The sequence below is a fragment of the Halyomorpha halys genome, unplaced genomic scaffold (assembly GCF_000696795.3).
Source record: "Halyomorpha halys isolate HHAL.00 unplaced genomic scaffold, Hhal_1.1 Scaffold31.1, whole genome shotgun sequence".
NCBI lineage: Eukaryota > Metazoa > Arthropoda > Insecta > Hemiptera > Pentatomidae > Halyomorpha > Halyomorpha halys.
Window position 1 is genome coordinate 911094 of NW_027107458.1, and position 20850 is coordinate 931943.

The 20850-nt window shown below is 29.4% G+C and overlaps 1 protein-coding gene across 9 annotated transcripts in view; it reads right to left on the minus strand.

Annotated features, from left to right (window-relative positions):
- Positions 1–832: 832 nt before the first annotated feature.
- Positions 833–20850, minus strand: part of Zasp66 (PDZ_signaling and DUF4749 domain-containing protein Zasp66) — a 235614-nt gene continuing 215596 nt past the window's right edge. For 4 of the 9 annotated variants that reach the window (XM_024359819.2, XM_014427639.2, XM_067045752.1 and 1 more), the window contains exons 5-12: positions 16170–16322; positions 11652–11705; positions 9650–9741; positions 9428–9472; positions 4557–4686; positions 4305–4334; positions 4190–4231; positions 833–1484 (exon numbers count right to left, since the gene is read on the minus strand). In XM_024359819.2, coding sequence (XP_024215587.1) covers positions 1395–1484; positions 4190–4231; positions 4305–4334; positions 4557–4686; positions 9428–9472; positions 9650–9741; positions 11652–11705; positions 16170–16322 — 636 coding nt within the window. In that variant the 3' untranslated portion in view covers positions 833–1394. The remainder of the gene's footprint in view (positions 1485–4189; positions 4232–4304; positions 4335–4556; positions 4687–9427; positions 9473–9649; positions 9742–11651; positions 11706–16169; positions 16323–20850) is intronic. The other 5 variants (XM_014427649.2, XM_014427670.2, XM_067045755.1 and 2 more) reach the window with 5 other exon arrangements.

Sequence of the window (20850 nt, forward strand, 5' to 3'; positions counted from 1 at the left end):
TATATGAAACTTTTACTCTTGCCTTTGTAACTTGTTTTTTATTCTTTTCATTGTATCTTTTTATTTTTATTTCTATCATTTTATCTTAACATAGTTTCATTTTGTATCTCTTTAGCCCTGATGAAGCCCTGCAAAGTGGGGCGAAACGTTGGAAAATAAATAGTTGCAAATTATTTTTGTTTCACTTTTGACCGCAACCCTGACCATCTTCCTATATATTATCTATTTAATATTAAAGTTTTTAATTTTAATCCAAGCTATCTTTTAAGATATGAGTTAAGTTAAAAAAAAAATATAAAATTCCATCCATTTTAATTTAAATAATTTTTGATTGTTACAATATATTGTAGGTTAGCTTCTTTTTCCTCTTTACTCATATTCTACACAAGCAATTTAAGCTCAAATTTCTCCTGTTTTTACAATACCACTATAACATCCAGACTAATGTCCATCAGAAAATATTATGGTTTATTTTGGAAACAAAATTGACTTACATTGTGTTTCCCTTTATTTATAGTCTTCAATTCATATTCACATTTCTATTTCACAAGAACTGCTTGACTGATTTAAATACCTTAATTTTAAATTATTAAACCTTTTAAACAGGCATCTGCATTTACAAGCTTTTAAAAATTAAAGTTTGGTTTCGGTAAATCAATTGAGATCATCAAATCACAATTCAAGATACTGAGTCCCATGAGTCTTTCCTGCTTATAAGAGGAAATCTAAATAATGAGAATTGTTGAATCCTGAATTGTAGTTCTCAAATCTGCTAAAGTTATGAAATGGTCTAAAGTTATTGAGATGGTTTAAGGAGATGCAACAAGACTGATTAAATAAATAAGTATATTTTAATCTGAACTCACATTAATGAAAAGAAAAAAAAAACACTCCCTAAAACAGTCAAAAGAAAATTAAATTCTCATTATATACATTTATTAATGAACACTATGAGTTTAAAAATTAAAGTACTGCTACTATTAAATTAAAATTAATCAAACTAAATCATAAGCCATTGAAGAAAATAGGTTACTTTTCACAGAGAAAACTATAATTTGCTTCGGAACCACAATGCATCACTCTCTAGCGGATCATAAGGTAAATTTACAGTATTCAATTTTAAAAACCACACAATATAAACCGTACATAGTTTACAGCATTAAGAGAATTTTACAAAATTTTCTTGACTAGACAATACACTCTTTTTGATTTCTTAGTAAAAGAATCATTAATAAAAATAAATATCTTAAAACAATTACATTAAATTACATATTTAAATTACATTTTTATTTATAATTTAGTAAATAAATTACATTATCTTTTGAATTTGAAATGTCAAAATTCAAAATGATATAAAATAGTGGTTTGTGAGGATTATTTCTGCTTATTAGCATCTAATAAACCCCTTCGCTTTGAACCATGTGCATGAGCCGTTTGAAAGTGTAGCTTTGTTGGATCTCGTCAGAATGGCCGATTGAGTTCATCTGCCACAAAACATATACATTTGTATTATGAACTAATATTTGAAATAAATCTCCATATTCAAGCCAAAGTAGTTAAATACACCTTTTAATAATGGATTCCAGTTCTATATTAAATATGATGAGGAATAATTAATCAGAATCTATAAAATATTCTGACTCAATTAAATCTTTCAGAAATGCTAAACCTTGCTACAATAATCTTAAAAAAATAAAACAAATACATCACTAAGGTTGTATTTTCCCTTCATTTTTGTTTAGAAAATAGATCAAACATTATTTCATTGTTTCATTATGCTAAAAATCTATAAATAAAAAAAAATACCACCAGAGATGGAAGAAAAAAATTGAGACCCACAAAAGACACTTCTCTAACAATGACTAAATTCATAAAGGTGTGCAAAACCAGTGAAATTTCCAAAATATGGTGTGAGTGAAAGAACAAAGTTGAGAACCCCAAAAGCTACTTTTCTAACACCAACTCAATACATAAATCAATTTTTAATTTTCTAACTCAGTTTGAAGCGTCTTTGAAGGTGTGTAAAACCTTAAAACTGCCAAAATATCGTGTAAGTGAAAGGAAAAATTTTATTTCAATAGGCACTTCTACAACACCGATGTACACATTGTGCCAACTTCTCAGTTCCGACGCAATGTTTCAACATCTAACTCACTTTAGAGAGGCTATGAAGATTCATACAATTTTAAAAACCACAAATAATATATTGGAGAGAAAAAATAAGTTGAGATCCCCAAAACTCACTTCTCTAGCACTAACTCAATTCAAATACAAATTTTCAAACTTGTAACTTAATTTGGAGAAAGTGTTTAGATGTACTAAAGTAAAAAAGGTCCTTTGGTGTGAACAAAACTTGTACTGAAATTCAACCCTATTTTTATGGTGTTTTCTTGCCAAAACAAACCTACATGCTTAATTTCCATGGAGATGCTAAAACACAGACATGTTAAATCCCTGTTCTAGGAGTAATAAAGAATGAACTGAATTAACTGAAATGGATAAAACTAACTGGATATAAGATGGGTAAAATTAACTGGATATAAAATGCATCCCCATCCTCCTTTGATTACCATTGCAAAAGTTATAAATTTATTGCAAAGTTCTAAAGCAGAAAGAAATAAGGTGAGGTAAAGCGTGGTATGAGGTTGAATTATATTCCAGTTCTTCTCAGCGATATGAAGGGCTTTGTCAATGGGGATGTTAGTAAAAAGGCTTTCGGCATCAAATGAAGTTAAGATAATAAGGTAATAGTTCTTTAAGGTGGAAGGAATTACAGATATAATAAGTTTATCTTAACTTCCTTTGATGCCGAAAGCCTTTTTACTAACATACCCATTGACAAAGCCCTTCATATCGTTGAGAAGAACTGGACTATAATTCAACCTCATACCATGCTTTACCTCACCTCATTTCTTTCTGCTTTATAAATTTATTGTATTATTTTTTGGGAAAATACAACAATGAATTTATTAAAATTCACTAACTATCAACCACGATGATCGAGGAAAAAATTTCCTCAGGACCACTTTAAATCCATATTGTTCAAAAATAAAACTATATGAAACCAAATTAATTTAATTATGTGGTGAGTTTAGAAGGAGAAAAAAGTTTGGAAATGGCCAGAGGTAAAAAAGGCTGTAATGCAACTAAAATGTTGAAAATACATACACATTGTAATATTCTATATTTTGATAACTATTTATTTTTAGTTATGTTTTTATTAAATATATAAACATTCAATATTGTTCATTTGTTTTGTTGAACCAAAAAGCAAGCTAACCAATTTTTATCAGTCAAATATGGAGTAAAAATATGTCGCTCAAAATATTCAAGATGGCAGGAGAGATGATGTCTCCTAGAAGCAGGAAGTGCTAACTATTGTTTGTTTACAGTCAGTGGTAGGTAAATAGAAAGAAGATAGCAAGAGTCAGCAGCAGTAATCCAAGAAGAGTATGTCATTGAAGGAAGAAAGACATTCCTTGCTTGGATCTCAAATGAATTGGACATGTTCTGGAAACGAGAAGAGGATCGACCCTTTGCCTCCTGTCAGAGGTAGCATCTTGAGAAAGAAAACATCAAGAAACATAAGTCATCAAAGCAGATTATATAATTAGTTAGTTTGCTCTTCTTAGGATTTAATAATACTGGTAAAAGTAGCTATTAAATTAGTTAAATGTCTTTTTGTTCTAATTGTCTGGAAAACCTGCCTTGACATAAGAGTCAATAATGTTAAATAATTTAAAATAAAGTTCTTATATCTATTTAATATTTAATTCATTCATTTAAACCTTGTGGCCTTAAAAGCTATATTTTAGATTTGAGAATAATAAAGGTAGTTAAATTCCTTATATTTATATGAATAAAAATGGAATATTACAACATGTATGTACAAAATAAAATTTAAAAAGAATTTTTATTATTATAGATTTATTTTTGTATAATGTGGGTTTAATGTTGTCCTAAAGAATTATTTTTTCTCAACTATCCTAATTTAAAAAAAAAAAATCAGCAGTAATTGAAGTTGTTCATAATTAAAATTTATTGGTTATTCTGGGAAAAAGGGTAATCTAATTATCGACAGAGGTAAATTTAGGTAACTTATACTTATCATTAAGTTCAATAACTGCTTATTATATTTTAAAATAAACATAAAAGAATAGATTGGAAAAAAATTCTTCACAGTACTCACATGTCCCTGTGGACCTGGTACAGGGTGCGGCGCAGATCTTGGCTGTAATCATTCCAATAATAATATTAAATTAAGAAAAAAAAAATGCCTTATTATTATTAAATATTATACTTACGGAAGCTGACGTGGCAGGTGGTGTCTTCTGCTTGAATAAAGAAAGAAATAACATTAAAATAAATCAAAAACTACAATCTTCTCAGTATTAATACAAAAAAAAAAAACTATTAAATCTTAATGAAAAAAGCATAAATTATGAACAAATCAATATTTCACTTTTCTAAAATGTGAATAACTTAAAATTAGGATTATGGGTAACATGTAACAATATTTTAATAAGTTAGAAAGTTTACAAATTAATAAGATTTACCTTGACAGGTGAGAAGACCTTATGGGTTACTGGGACGGTAACTTCTTGAATGTGGTCACCAAGTTCTTGGTCCTGAAGTGCTTTGTAAGTCTCTGATTTTGCTGGGTCGTAAACTACCGTCTTCTTATAGCTACATTATTAAATAAATTAGTCCTATCTCAAAGATAAACTTAAGCAAAAGAAAAACCGACGCACGGCTGGCCTTCTATAATTATAATTTTTGCCAGGTTATAGCAAATATAATTTTACATTTTAAATGAAAAATGGATTTTTAGGAAAAAATTATCTGAAAAATATCCCCAAAAATGGTCACACAGAACTTTCATTTGATCTTGACATTACTAAGTTTCAGAACACCAGGTAGTTTCAAATACAAAATGAACTTTTGAACGAAATTCACCTCATTTCATGGCACTATAAAGCAATGGCTATTTTTAAATAACTTGGTATAAATATAACCAATCAATTAAACAAAATAATTAATTGATAGGAATCTTTTTCTAATTCATTTGTTGTTTTTTGGTCTTAACTTGGAGGTAAAGAGCAGAAGGGGCCGCCCATAGCTCAGTGGTTAAGACACAGTCTTACCAATTTGATGTTTATTGGCAGTGCCGGTTCGAATCCGGCCTGGGACGTCGACTTTTTTCATTGCGTGGTGGTCCCAAAAAATGAAGAACTTTGACCCCCAACCATGGTTAGGCAGTATAGGACTCCAATGGGAGTCTTGGCCGGGAAAAAAATAAAATAAAATAAAAAAATAAGAGCAGAAGAACATTTGGAAAAGAAATGTTTGCTTGTTCTAATAAACAGTTATATAACTATGGCTATTTGCAGCTAATTTATTGAAAAATTATGATTTATTTTCCATGAAAATGGTAACCATTTAACCAAATTGACTAACTGAAGTAATAAGTTCCAAGTAATGTGTTAAAATTCATCAAATGAATAATATTATGTTATCCTCCCATTCAGGATTGATTTATACAAATATTATTAATAACTAATAAACTAATTTTCGATGTCCATAAATAAGTATCCCTTGTTTGTTAAGTACTGAAAACCTATATCTCTTGAGCAAGAAAAGCTGTCATCCTAAAAATATCTAATTTGAACTATAATTACTAATACAAAAAGAGTTCTTAGCATTAAGAGAGTACTGATTAGTTTAGTTCTTCAACTAAATCACTGACTTCCACCTACTCAAGAGATAGGCAAAAGAATATTGGGAAAATCTATATAAAAAAATAAAAATGTATACCACAAGGACCCATAAGATCTTGGGTTCAGTACTTGGTACATTTATTGACCATCAGGAGATGTGGTTACCATTCAAATGCAACCAAAAGCCAGATAGGCACTTTACAGAAGCTGAATGAGTCCAAGGAGAGAGAGGTCCTTTAACTTCAGGATCAATCGCCAATCTTTCTGATACAACAAAATAAATAAATTCTCTTCCTAAGCTGTTAGGTTAGGTGTCCAGTGATTCATCTCTGCAGCCGAATATGTAAAGGACCTTAACTTTAACAACCCCGAGACTAAGGCAGTGCAGAATCGATTCTAGCCTAGGAGGGTTGGTTGCAATATTCATGACTAGTCTACAGAGTGAAACTCAACCTTCCCACTCTGGTTAGAATAGGTTTATAACCTATAAGATAGCCCCCTTTTCCCTTCCTCCCCTCCTATATACCACTGGCCTATTATAAAATGAATTAAAGGAAGAATCAATCAATATAAAGGTAAAGAGATCACAGTTCCAAATTTTCCACTTACGAGGGTAAAAAATACCAATTAAAGAGTTTTTAAAATAAAAAAAGCAGTTATACTACTGTAATCTAGATTTGAACGTATCTATAAGAATCGTTTTTACTTTTTTAGTGCTGATTGATGGGAACTTTAATTTATAATTCATTCCAAAGTTTAAACAAAATCGCTTAGAGATTTATCAATATTGTTCTAATAAAATATTTTTTTAATCACAACTGGAAAACTAATTATTAATCTTAATGAATAATTTACAAATACTGAAACATATTAGTGTAAATATAACTATTTTAATTGACATAATTAATACAATATATGAAAAAGTTAAGTATATAAATAATTAATCATGCATTTCATACATTTATTGCAATTTAAATTAATTTATTATGACATGCCTAAAGCTGGTATTTCATTTTAGTAAATGTATTATATTTGAGTATAATTAGAGAGTCATATTGATTGAATTTTTTTTTTCTATCTGTTTAAAATATCTATCTAATTATTTAAACCATTTCATGAAACTAAAGGTGGACTAAAACTTATTATTGAGGCCATTAAAAATTTCCTACTGAGTATTTTTATTTGGAATAGTATTGAGTATTTTTATTCCAATGAGACAGAAACAACAGTATGTTTCTATAAATTCTTATAGTCCCTAAGAAATTTGATTATCTTTAAGTTAAGAAAAAAAAAAAAGGAATAAATTTATGAGATATGACATGTTTTCTGATTACTGTTTGCAAAAACATTTATGGCCTGAACAGCTCTAACGGCAACATAAGAGGCGAACAACATCAAAATTATTCATCAGGAGTAAGTTTTAAACAAAAAAATCACTCTCTTCTATTTTCTTCAAGAAGTCTTTAACAAAAGGTGTTTTTTAAAGTATTAAAACATTGATTTTATAAATAATTAAGAAAAGCCTTGGGTATATGAATATGCTAGCTCAAAAATGAATTGTAGGAAACTCAAATTACATATTTAAGGCAGATTTATCCCTGGTACTTTACAGAAACTTTTTTTATAAAATCAACTAACTATAAGTGCCACTTTATATAAACATAACTTTACACATTTACGATTTTCTCTATAATAATTCAAACAGTTTTGATTAAACTTGATATATCACAGTATAATTGAAAGCTCTTTAATATCAGCTTGGTCTTAACCTCATTTAATCAGACTGGTAAGGCTTAAATTTCAAAATGGTTTCCTCTTAAATTCCTTAATTTTGTTTATTTGGGACTATTAATCTCGCATTGTTAATTATACTGAAAAAATTTGTTCGCAGCTTGAAAATAATTTTCAGAAAGTAAGAGTGGTAACATAAATGTATAATATACCATTGGGAAGGCAAAAATTGTGTAAATCTAACTACTGTATGTATCTAACTATATCTACGTGTTCTTATTAAATAATGGGAGAGAGAAGAAAAACTCCTAAAATAAAAAATCTATCAGGGGGATGCATGCGGTAATGGTTTTTACCAAAACAGCAAAGACAGTCTTCTAAGAAACTGCAAAATCAGAAACAGACAGAAGCATTCGATCTCTTATGATCCCATTCCATGACATTACCGCCTTGTTATCTATTGTATTCTAGGCAGGAAGGTGATATTTGTTTTTTGAGCTGTAAGAAACTCTTAAAATCAAATTTTCACAGCAACAGAATAATAGTAGAATCAGATTGCGACAATTTTACAGCCTCAAAATGTGGTTTATGCTTCTACATCAAGAAGGTGGCAAAAAAAAAAGAAAATACTTATAAGCAATCTACTGATGTATTTAATTCCTTCAGTAAGTTTTGTTGAGCGTTGTGGGAAAATATACAAAATTATTATACTATCATCTAATTTATGATTAATCAAAGATTAGGACCAAGGTTAGAACTGCATTATTTCCAGATCAGGTGTATAACAAGGTGCATAATGAGGGTTCACTGTACTTGTATCCCACAGGTTTAACTGTTGTTTCATATTTTCTTCTTTATCTTGACAATTATTATTAGGTAACATTATTTTAATTTCTATTTATTTTTCTAATAATTTCAAGTCTAAGCTATTTTCTACCAATTTTTTTATAGCATTCTTTGGTAGTTACTATTTCATAAACATTAACCTACTTGTTTATCAAAATATCAATTCAGGATAAAAAGGATATTGGATTATAAAACTGATTTATACCCAAGAAATAAAACATAATGTGAAACATAAAACATTTGGTAAGCGGCCAATTTTCATTTGGCATCTAGAATTTGAAAATAGAAAGATATATAGATAAATTTCAATGAAAAAATTTTGGAGATTCAGACTTACTCTTTTGTTTTTGTTTTTCAAGGAAAAAATAATAATAAAAACTATCATAACTTCAAATGTTTTGGAAGATAATTCAAATGTTGATTTGAGAGAGACTAAAAAACAGTGGCACAAGACTGAGTCACCCTGAGAGAGAAGTGTATTGTGCTTTGAAATTACAAAAAAAAAAAAAAAAAAATCAATTTCACAGGAAACTAAATTTTAATTATTTTCCCAGAAGATTTAGGACCAAATTTGTAATTTTAAATAATCTTGTACAAATGTAAATCTTGAATAAAAAAATACATTTAAAAAATTGTGTTTTTAAATATTTGTCTTTCAAATCATTTACTAAGTACAGATCACCTAATGATATATAAATGATAAATTAAGACAAGACATTTTTTAGGTTATAAGAATAATTTTTCTAGCATTACTGGACAATGCATTCAATTTAAATCAAGCTGACTAGACATCGACATATAAAAAGTTAACTAAAGTTATATGAATTTATAATTATATACTACAATTATAGGATTCTTTGTTTACAAATAACACAGAATCTATGTAATTAATTTATTATAATTAAGGACATAGCATAAAGCAATGCTTAATAAATATATGCATATTAAAATATGTGAGTAACAAAATGAATAAGTTATCTTGATGGCATAGGCATGCTCAGCGTTCGTTACCATTCTGTAGCGATTACTGTATTAATAAAAGCTTTGAATCTTATCGGTTTTAAGTTGGCATGCTTCAGGCATTGCGAGCTTAGCGGCCAGTCAGAGTCGCCTGATTTCTGTCTTGTACTTGCCTAAGCCTAGGATTCGGTCGCATCAGAACTGGAGATGGTGTTCCCCTTCATAATGGAAAAAATTAGAAATCAAACAATTAAAAAAAAAAAAAAAGAAAACATTATAGCTGATATTAATAAGCATATTTAATCAAGTAAGCTTTGAAAATTAGTATCTGCTGCACTCAAAAATCAAATCATAATGATTTTAGAAACAAAATTTTTCTAAATATAAACACTTACGGTACACCTGCTCCTGTCTGTTGGTTAATAGAGTCCACAATGTTCTGCTCGGAATAGAGACCGATCGGTGAGTTGAACTGTTTGCTAATGACCTGGAACAGAAAATTCCCCCTTCTTTTATTGTATACTAATGAATAATGAGTTCTGACCCATTTTCCAGTAGTTACATAAAACAAAACAAAAAGCTTAAAAAAAAAAAGTTACTCCAGTTCACAAAATTTTTGTTTTTTGAATTTGAGAAGATGGTTAAAATGAGAATTAAAAAAAAAAAATTTTTTTGCAGTTTCAATATCGGGTAATCTAATTCCTGTAAAAGTGTTCATATAGTATTTATTTGAATTAGAAATACATAGTATCTATTGTATAAATCGTTTGATTTTATAAAACTAATTTAATTAATAGTATAAATATGCATAATTCAAATTTTGTTGGTGAACTAGTTTTTTATTTATTTTTTTTATCATTTTTTAAATAAATCTATACAAAGAGTATTTTTAATATTTATTCATAATTTTTTTCACTAATAAATGAACAATCTTATAATTTTAACAAATTAAATCATCACTTAGGATTTAAGGGGATTTTCCAATTTCAAATAAAATATCTAAAAAAAAATCAATAAACAAAAATAGTTGTGTAAATTCATATTGTTGAATTTTTGAATACCATTTTCCCTAATGTTTTCTGTAATCTGAACTTTTCGGTGATTCGAACACTCCCCTGCAGGAATTAGTTCAGATTACCAAGATCACATTGTATTACTTGTGGTTACAAAAAAAAAATATTAATTTTATGCAGTCACTTATTTAAAAATCTAAAAAACTTCTTCATTAGAATACATTTTATTTATGTGAGGAAATTTAAATTTGAAAAAGAATAATTAGGAATCAATTTGAACAAATCTGTAGTTGTGAATAGCAGAATGGTAAGTAAATAAGTTATGTTAAGGGAAGATATGTTTGGCCCAATTACCGAGAAGTTACTGAATTTCTTCAACAAAAAACTATTTAAAAAAATAAAAATAAGAAAAAAGAATAATAAAAAAATGATGATTCCCTATCAGTCACGATTTAGCCCTGATGAAGCCGAGCAAAATGGAGTGAAATATTGCTAACTAATGTTTTGTTTTTTCTGCAATTTTGCACTACCACCCGAATAATCTTCCTACAAGTAATACATTTTTACTTCAATACAAAGAATAAATTTCTTTCAAAGGACTTGAAATAACAGAGATTTTGTAAACTAGAGTTATTAAGTACATGGTGAATTAGAATTGACAAAATTAGGTAAAATAAGTAATTGAGAACATTTATAATTGTTAAAATAAATTTAATACCTTAAACTGATTTAAAAGTAATTCATTAACTTAATTTCTGCGTAAAGCTTTTTTCTCGTGTTTATAACATCACATGTAACATTGTGAGAGTTCACAAGACTTCATGCAATCAAGGTTTCCACAATTTAAATTCCATGCCTTGTAAGAGTGTTTCAATAATATTCATAATATTGACTTTGGTGATACTTGTGTATAAGCTTTGTGAGAAGAACTGTTAAAAAATAAAAGATATATCGACGTCTATATTTCATTATTACCATGAGATTAAGAAAGGAATGTTTTCATTTTAGTTTAGGCTGATTTCCATAGCTTCTATTTCTATAGCTTTTATCCATATAATATTTTACTTCTTGACAAAATTGAAAACATCCTCTGGATATTACAAATCCTAAAATTTTATGTTGATTCAACTTATCTTTTTATGTCATAAAACCTCATGACTATAAAGATTCAATAATGTAATGTGTTAGTTATTAAAGCTTGATTAATGTGGATTTGGAGAACCTTAATCAAAGTCTTTTTGTTTAATGAATTGGGATCCTCTTTTCCTTTATGAATTAAGAACAAACATTTTTTTGTGGTAGCATGTTATTTCATTTATAGGAAAAACATTCTTGTCATGCATTGTGGAATTTTGAAAAATCATTTCAAAAAGACAACTAAAACCTGTTTGCCGGGCCCAGCTTCCTCGACTACTTTCTGCAACACAGTGTCGGCAACCTGAGTACATCAAGACATCAATATTAATTCATTTTGAAGTTTAGAAGCAGTTGGAAGTTCTGTTATAATTTGTCTGATTCTAAATTTCAGATACAATAAAACATAGAAATAAGCACATCAAATATTTCTGTACTGCATACCTTCCAAATATTTGTAGTCCTTAATAAAACTATTTATAAATTTGAGGGAAAAAGCAATACAACCTTTTTGATAATTTAAAAACACTACACAATGTTTTATATTGGTGTAGCAAAGTAATATCAAAATTTCATAATTTTTTTTAATGAAGCATATTTTGCATTAATGCTTTATAAGTTGTTGAGTGAAAACAAAGGAAAGCATACATGTTTTCAGATCATGATTTTGGCACTTTCTAATACAGAACATTTTTTTTGATTTTTCCTATTTTTTAATAAATACAATTAAACAAAAAAGTTCATATAACATATAAACTATATCAAAGACCTTTTACTCTATGGCATATTATCTTTTTGGGTCAAGAGAATATTTTCAACACATTTAAAATAAAAAATGGTCTGTATATATGCCAACAAACATGCTCACATTCTGATATTATTAGAACATCAGCAAGGCATGTCTTCCCACACTGAATGTCTATTTCGAGTACCAACTTCAGTATTTATATAGTTCATTATAAAAAGTAGGCTCAATATAATCTATATTATATAGAGTTTGGCAAGATCAGTAAGCCTAAAAGTTATTTATTGTTTCTTAAATGTGAAGCATTTGTCTTTTCTTTTTTTTTTTTTTTTTTTTTTTTTTGTCAAGAGGCAGGAGAAGATGACAAAGAGCATTCAATAGAAAAAATAATTTAATGAAATCAAAAGTTATAATGGTGGGAGATTATAAAATAAGTATATTAGACATTATTATGAGAGATAGTTGACCATGGATGACTGTACGAGGAGAAGATGGTTGGGGGTGCAGTCAAAATGAAACACAAATAAGTTAATGTAACTTATTTAATTGTGCCAATGTTTCGGTTAGAGTTTCTAGCCTTTATCAGGGCTAAGGACAGAACAAGATAACAACCAATAAGTATAAAAAATAAAAAAGAAGAAAGAAAATATAAACAGAATGACATAAAGAGAATAATTTTACAGAATGGAACTAATAAAATGAAGTGATGAGAGAAGTGGAAAATAAAATGAAATTCATAGGTAATTGAACAAGTAGGTAAAATAACATAATTAAGGAAATAAAATTAAAATGAAGCTATATAATACAAAGAAGTATGAATATATTAGTTTATTAATAATTTAAAAATTAAAATTGAGAGAAAGAAAGTATATGTGACCATAATAATTGATAAAGAGGCAAAATATAAGTAAAGTTTAATAAAAGAAATGAATAGAAGGAAAACAAAAATATTTTGAAAACAATAATAATAATATATGGTGAACATAACTAATAACATGGGTAAGGAAAATGAGAAAAGAAGGGGTGGTAAAATGAAGAAAGGGGGGGAAGAGAATAAAACGAACCTATTAGCTAGAAAATCAAACGCCAAGTGGTATATTCATACTTCTTTGTATTATCTAACTTAATTTTTATTTTATTTCCTTAATTATGTTATTTTATCTACTTGTTCAATTATCTATATATACATTTTATTTTCCACTTCTCTCATCACTTCATTTTATTAATTCTTCGTTTTTATTTTAGTTTAATTCTTTTTCTTTCTATTTTACTTATTTTTTAGATGCTATAAGTTTATTTATATATTTTTTTAAAATTAAAATATATTTTTGAATTCTTTAATATAAATTATAGAACTTTTTATACGTAACATATTCATATACAACACTAGTATACCTATAGCAGTGTGATTATATGGACTAACAACAACTCCATCTCCAGATAGGATATAAGGGCCTGGATACAGGCAGAGTTGGGCAACTATGAAACTAATAACTAAAGTTGCCATGGATACAATATTTATTTATCAATGGTTCATTCATGGTTAAGGGTCGTTTCTATGGCAATGTTAGCTATTAGTTTCAACTATAGCTAATTTTTTCCCATCTCTGGATACAGGTTCATGAGCATTAGCCTCCAGGGAGTTTGTTTCCCATCAACTTTTCACCTTTTGGATGCCGGCCGGCAGGCATCTCGGAAGAGATTCTGAGGCTTATTTATATTTTTTCTTTGATATGGGCCTATCGACAAGCTTCTATACTTCAAGCTACTGTGAGTGATTTTATTGTTGTTATTTTACTAAATCTCGAGTTTTTTTTATTTTCTAGTTATAATTAATATTAGATATTTATTATTTATTTTATTAAGAACAAGGTGTTTTAGTTTTGAATATATATATATATATTTTTATTATTTTATAACACTTTTTTTTTTAATATTAGGAGGATATATTTCATTTTATTTGTTTAATATTATTAAATTTTTTTAGCAATAGGAAAGATTATTTCCTCTTATTATTTTATTTTTGTATTGTTTTATGGTTTTCAATACATTAATTTTTCAGGCCCTCCATATTTAATTTAAAAAATCGGACTGGCCTGTGTTTTTTTTTTTTACTCTGGGGCGAAGTTTGATATATTTTCAATTATATTTATTTTCAAAAGTATTCAAAAGTCAATTATAGATATATTTTCAAAAGCCCCTCGCCCCAACAAGCAAATTTTGAATGAAGTGTTGTTTTTTTTACAGATGTTCAACATTTCTTTTCTTCGTTTTTATACACTCTCTGATCATCAGGACATCAACTTTCTACTATAAAAATATTGCATCTTAAAGTATAACAAAAATAATGCATTGTGTATATTAATGTGTTTTTACTGTCTTTTCTAAATGAATAATTTTAGAATGAATTTTACTTTATGTTCTATAATTTAGATATATTTTGAAATTCAGGTAGTATTTGGAACATTGTTATGGGGGAGAGGGTGTCATTTTCCTCTCTCCTCTTTCCCAATAATTTTAAAACCCAACAATTTGGAAATGTGAGATTTGAAAACTTACTTTAAACTATGAAAATTATGGTAAAACATTTTACAAAAATCAGTTAAATATTAAAACCTGTATCTGAAGTAAAGAAATTGGAATTTATCAGATATAATGTTTGAAAAAAAAAAAAAAAAATTAGAGTCAACATTCACAATAGGTGAATAAAGAATAAAAATACAAACATATAAGAAAACTTAAAATACTTAATATATATTTGTAGTAAGTCATTAGATTACCTCATAATTATTTTAGGCAAAACAAATCTTCAGAAAATTATTAAAATCATAATTTCATTTAACAAATAAAAGACTTTTAGGTTTTCTCTCATCAAACTCCCAACCAAATAATAAATAATCAAGCAAGATATATTTCACCTAAATAAATATGAAGAATTAGGAATCTTAACACAGCTGGACAAATTAAAAATTTTTAATTTATTTGAGGAATGTGTTTAAAATTGTTGGGAAATTTACAATTTTAATCCCCCCTCCCTTCTCCTAACAAATTTTTCAGCAACTCTCCTGCGCAGTACTCCAAAACGCAGAAAAGAAATATGTGATCATTAACAAAAGAATATATAAAAGTAGAATTCTTCTTTTAGAAGAAGCCTAATATAATTAATTTCACAAAACTAATGATTCTGTAAATAAAAAATAATCCACCTAAATAATCCTTATACTCCATTGCATCCATGTTTAATTTTAAAGATATTTAATCCAATTACATCTTGTGATAAAAAAATAGGTGACTAACAAATAGCAGGACACCATCTTCGATATAAGTGTTGAGCTTTCACAATCGCTCTCAGAAATCCTTTGATGATCTTGGTTTATAAAGTTAACTCTACATATCATCTGAGAGATGGTAGTCACATTGGAATATCTTGGAGTGTTGCTTGTGCTTTTCAATTTTGCAATCACCTCGCTTCTCCTCCAGTCCTGTTTTTCTCCTATTCTTATTCAGTGAGCCTTTTTTTTCTTTAATAAGAAAAAACATAACCAATATTGACATTAAAACTGTTCCTGCTTCACTTCATTACTCCATCGGACCTTCGGCCTATCACATCAGTGCACACCATCCAAGACATTTCTGTCTTTGACCACTCTTCCATCACTCATCCTCACCACATGACCAGATCATTTCAGTTTTTGTATCATGATATAAGAGAAAATTCTGATTTCCTAGTTGTGCCGAGGAAATGGTTGTAGGAGATGAATTGACTGTTAAGTAAATTAATTTCCGTAGTACAAACAAGAATTATTATTTGTTATTAAATTTCCATACTAACTTTTATTTCATAAAATGTCACATCACAAGAGAGTGTGACTACTGGAATATTAAACTAAATAGGATAGCAAGCTCTTGTTTTTTTCTTTATTTCAGTAATCTCCATGAAACCGAATACCAACTTCAAGTAATCAGTATTACAATGTCTTATTATAGTTAATAGGCAATTAAAAGTATGTAAAGCTGCCATACCTTCTGCTTCATGGCAATGTCGTGGGGCAGTAGAGGATGTGGAGGTGCCTGTCTGAACTTAGGGTTTGGATGGTGTCGTAGGTAGCTCTCTGTTGGCCCGAAATCCTTCTTTACTTTGGCTCCTGGCAGGACGAGTGGAGTCGTCCTGTAGGGCTGCAACAAAAAAAAAGTTTACATTAATTAGGTTTAGGTACACATTGTATATAAATAAATAAACTAAAAATTTAGTGTAGTACTAATAGTCGAACTGCTTAATTAAAAAAAAGCCATAAATAAATTAAATTATATAGGGTATTATTAAGGGTAAAACAAATACCAGAAGTTATCATTAGAAGCCCAACTGATATGACTGACTTGAATTATGAAGACCCCCTACACTAGACCGATTGACCAGAACATGTTATGGAATATCGAACAGTGGAGATCTTTTGATATGCAATGTCTGTTTTAATTAGTAACTGACACAAATCTAGTTAAGCTATTATTTTGGGGTTTGCTAGGAAGAAAGTCCTCTCAAATTGAAACTTCACAGTAATGAGACTGAATTTCCTCTCAAAATTCATAGTCAAGTGAAAATTTGCTCCCTCTCTTCCTCCTTTATTCCTTATTTGAGTTACGACATTATTTGGAATGGGATAATTAAGTCACTTTCCTATCCTGACGTTTTTAGAAGCTCGGTAAAACATACTTTTCGTTTTATGTTATTATTTTTTTTTCAACATCTGAATCAGTATTCAGACTGGGCGAATTAGTTGGACACGAAGATGGGCGGGAACCTTCTTTGTCGTTATAAACTTCACAAAAAAGAGAACTTGTCTTCTTTCACTGGGGTTAGAGATCGGTCAAATTAAAATTTTTTTAATTTTGGTCTGCAAATACGATAATTTAGACAATATGAATAAACCATGAACTGTTTTAATTGTGCTCATGGTCAAGTAAATGCAATTAAAATTATAATCTGCACCACTACAACTCATGAAGGGTCAGTGGTTCAGTACTTTGTAAGGAAGTACTGTTACCAGATCTACAGTTGTGCAAGGAGGTGATTTGGTCAAAATCACGCTCGACTGCCAGATTTTTACAGTGTTGACTCATAGCTACAGTGTAGCACAAAACAATTTTCTGCCCAGCCGGATTTGAACCCGCCTCCTTGGAGTTAGTAGGAACCACGGTGGCACCGCACTCACCCAAGTAAATACAATAACGTTGGAAAAAAAATATTTAAAGCTATTTCAAGTGAAGTTATAAATTTGAAAATAATTATGAAGAATCATCACGAAGAAGTTATCTCAACAAACTAGGAAATTTGATTGAAATATTCAACAACCACTGAACAAAGGTTTAAATTATATTTATATTTCATATTTTAAATTTTAAGTTGTTTTTGTTAATACAAGAAATTATATTTCTTATATAAATAAATAATGTTTTCTCCTATATTCAAATATTTCTGGAATGAATTATTAATAAATCTAAACCATTAACTAGCAATTTTATTTTTTCATTTCATCTAATATTTATGGAATAATCAAAACTTGTTGTCAGATGTAGTCAATATGTCAATATTATCAAATAACCTAAACATTAGAAAATAAATATAAACATTGCAAAAATAAAAATATATACTGTTATGTTGAAAATTAAGTAACGTATTGGTAATTAATAAAAATACATAAAAATAGATTACCAGTAAGACCAGGTAATAGATCAATGTAAATTAGTATTTTAAAAAAAATTGTAAATAGAGATGTTTATTTATATAGTTAATTTTTGTTTAAATAAAACAAATATTATCCAATTTTAGTCTCAAAACAATTTATATTTCTTTATAAATTCGACGTTTCGGCCAAATCGGCTATTCTCAATGACAATCTTAAATACAATTTTAGAATCAATTTAAAAAAAAAAATTTATGAAGGCTATTCTGTCCAGGTCATTAATTTCAGTCCATAATTACTCTATTTTGTCGTTTCTTCATATTAAATTAAAACATTTAATCACAGTTAATTTTCACTATTATAAATTATCACAAAAATATAGATATATATTGTTATGCAAGAGGGGAAAAAGTCCCTTTCGAAGTAGCAGGAAATTTATTTTTTAACGAAAGTTTAGGAATCGGTCATCTCCGCCAATTTCCGGGTACCTTCGGGTTAACGATGTACAGTCTGATATAGTAGTAATGCTTTTGCAGGATCTAAAGTCAACATTTACCTGTAAAAAATTTAAATTTTCTTTGATTTTGTGATTAGGGGTTTCACTATTGCGTTTCGTTCTTAACAAAATTAAAATAAAATAGTGTAGAGCTCGTTTTTGTTTCTAAGCTTATCCCAAACCTTTATAAAAATCTGGTGGTCCGACTATTTTTTTTTTTTATGACCCCTTTTCTGGTTAAGGTTAGTGGGACCCTTTTGGTAGAGGTAGGAAAATAATGGACCCTTTACATTATCATTTAACACAAATAAAGTGTTAAAATTTCAGCAAAAGCTAAGATTTAGGTAAGGATTGTAAGATTGTAGGCAAGGTTATCTACACAACTGAAAAAAATTGATGAAAATCTGAGATGTTAAGGTTCAAAACTGTGGTGCGTTAACGGGGAATGACCCATCCTAAAATCTTAATCAGCGGAATTTCAGTTGGAAACTACAGCACTAGAGTATGAAAGTTAAAAAACATTATAAACAAAATTTCTATTTTTAGCCCCAATCAGTGCAATACTTCCGAACTTTGGAAAGTGGTAATTTTAATTTTTAAAATAATTAAACACGTCTCTACGTAATAGCTATTGCCATAACTGGTACAAACGAGTAGAAGCCATAAATTAATTTTATAATAAACTCGTCTTAAAGTCATCCTTAAATACCTTAATGTTCCAAGTACAAGGGTCCCCGATCCTAACAGGACACGGGTGGTTTCGGGGAAAGCTGCAGAGCTTTGGAAAGAACATCAACCCCCGGTGCCCGACGTGCGGAGTTCCTGAAACAGCAGAACACGTAATAGTGGATTGCTCCGCCATGGAAGGACACCGAGCCAGGCTGTTGAGAAAGGCCGGGATTTTCGCCCTCGCCGAGTCGGATCTTCCCTGGTTGATGGAAGAAGAGAATTATCTCTTCTTCAGGGAGTTTATTTACGGATGGAAGGAGGTGGTGGGCCCAACTCATTTCACAATGGGAAGGACTTGATCGCCCAACATCGGCGAGCCACCAGAAGAGGAGGAAGCTGACCCAGCCTGGTAACTGCAGGAGGCACCCAGACGGATGCAGTGGACAAGGTGCAGCTCAATCAGTAAGAAGCATTGGTGATCTTTGGGAACAGTGGCATGCGCAATCCCAGCGCGCACTACCCCACTGCTCCTGACCCCGTATGCCAGAAATGGCAAGGGAGGGGGATTTAAAAAAAAAAGTACAAGGGTCCCCATAATAGACGGGGATGGGGTAGGTGCAGGGGGTTTATCTACAGGTGACCAATCTATTCTAACCATAGTGAGGGGTCAAGTTTTTCAATTTGTGGGACGGCCAATCAGTAAAAAAAGTCAACGCCCCATACCGGATTCGAACCGACGCCATTGAAATTTCCAGATGGCTAAGACCTGCATCTCAACTACCTGAGCTACTGACGGCCCTCGACTATGTTATCGGCAATTATATTGTACAATCCTGCTTGAAAGCACACAGCATATTTGGTAGCAATATATAAAAGTAGGGGTTATTCATGTATTCCCTTATTAATCTTATTAGATTTTTAGAGAAGCCATGGGCTGCAACTAGTTAATCAACGTTTATGAATTTTGTTGCTATCTGTGTCTGAACCAAATCTACATTCCCCACTTTGATCAAATTTTTTGCATACATTTATTACAGGCACTGTTAGATAGTACCATTACTCTTATTCGACTTATATCCAATGCCATTTCAACTACTCATATAATATAAATCATAAAATATATATACTTTAATAATTATTCTTAGGTACTTTAATGAGAGGATAAGAATCCTTTTGTACTTTCCAACTATGTACGCCACTCTCTGGATATATCTGAGCAAGGATTACTTCAAAGCTGGGCCAGTTGGCTCAATGCCATTAGATTTTCACCGCGAATGAATGTTGCAATATCCCTTTACCGATAATTTTAGAAGTTTTATGGATTGTTTACATTCTAATTTTTCTCCTGAAAAAAATACAAACATAACAATGATAACTGTAGCAGGATGGGCGTCAGAAGGAGCAGTATTGGATATTACCTCTACCTCTCTTGTCAAAACAAAATTACTAAAATAGAAGATCATTCTTTCTGTTTTTGCTATAAAATGTATTCGTTCTAATAAATAATTTTATTAATAATAACTTTAGTTTTGTTATAAAAGGAGTTTAAAATTTGCTGTTAATAAAATAACTCACTGAAGAAGAAGTGGAAATAACCTTTGTGGGAAAATCTTTATTATACCTACTTATTTATAGAGAAATGCTTTATTTGGAAGTGCTGCCCAAATACATTCGTTTGCTACAACACACTTCGTATCCATCAATCCATATCTGGACTTATACACACTACCATACATTAACATCCCTTTTTCAAACAATAATCATCTATATACTAAATATAACATATTATAACTATTTTCCTCCTATTTAACAATTGTATCCTATTTGACCATTCTACTCCATTTATTTAGCAATTATT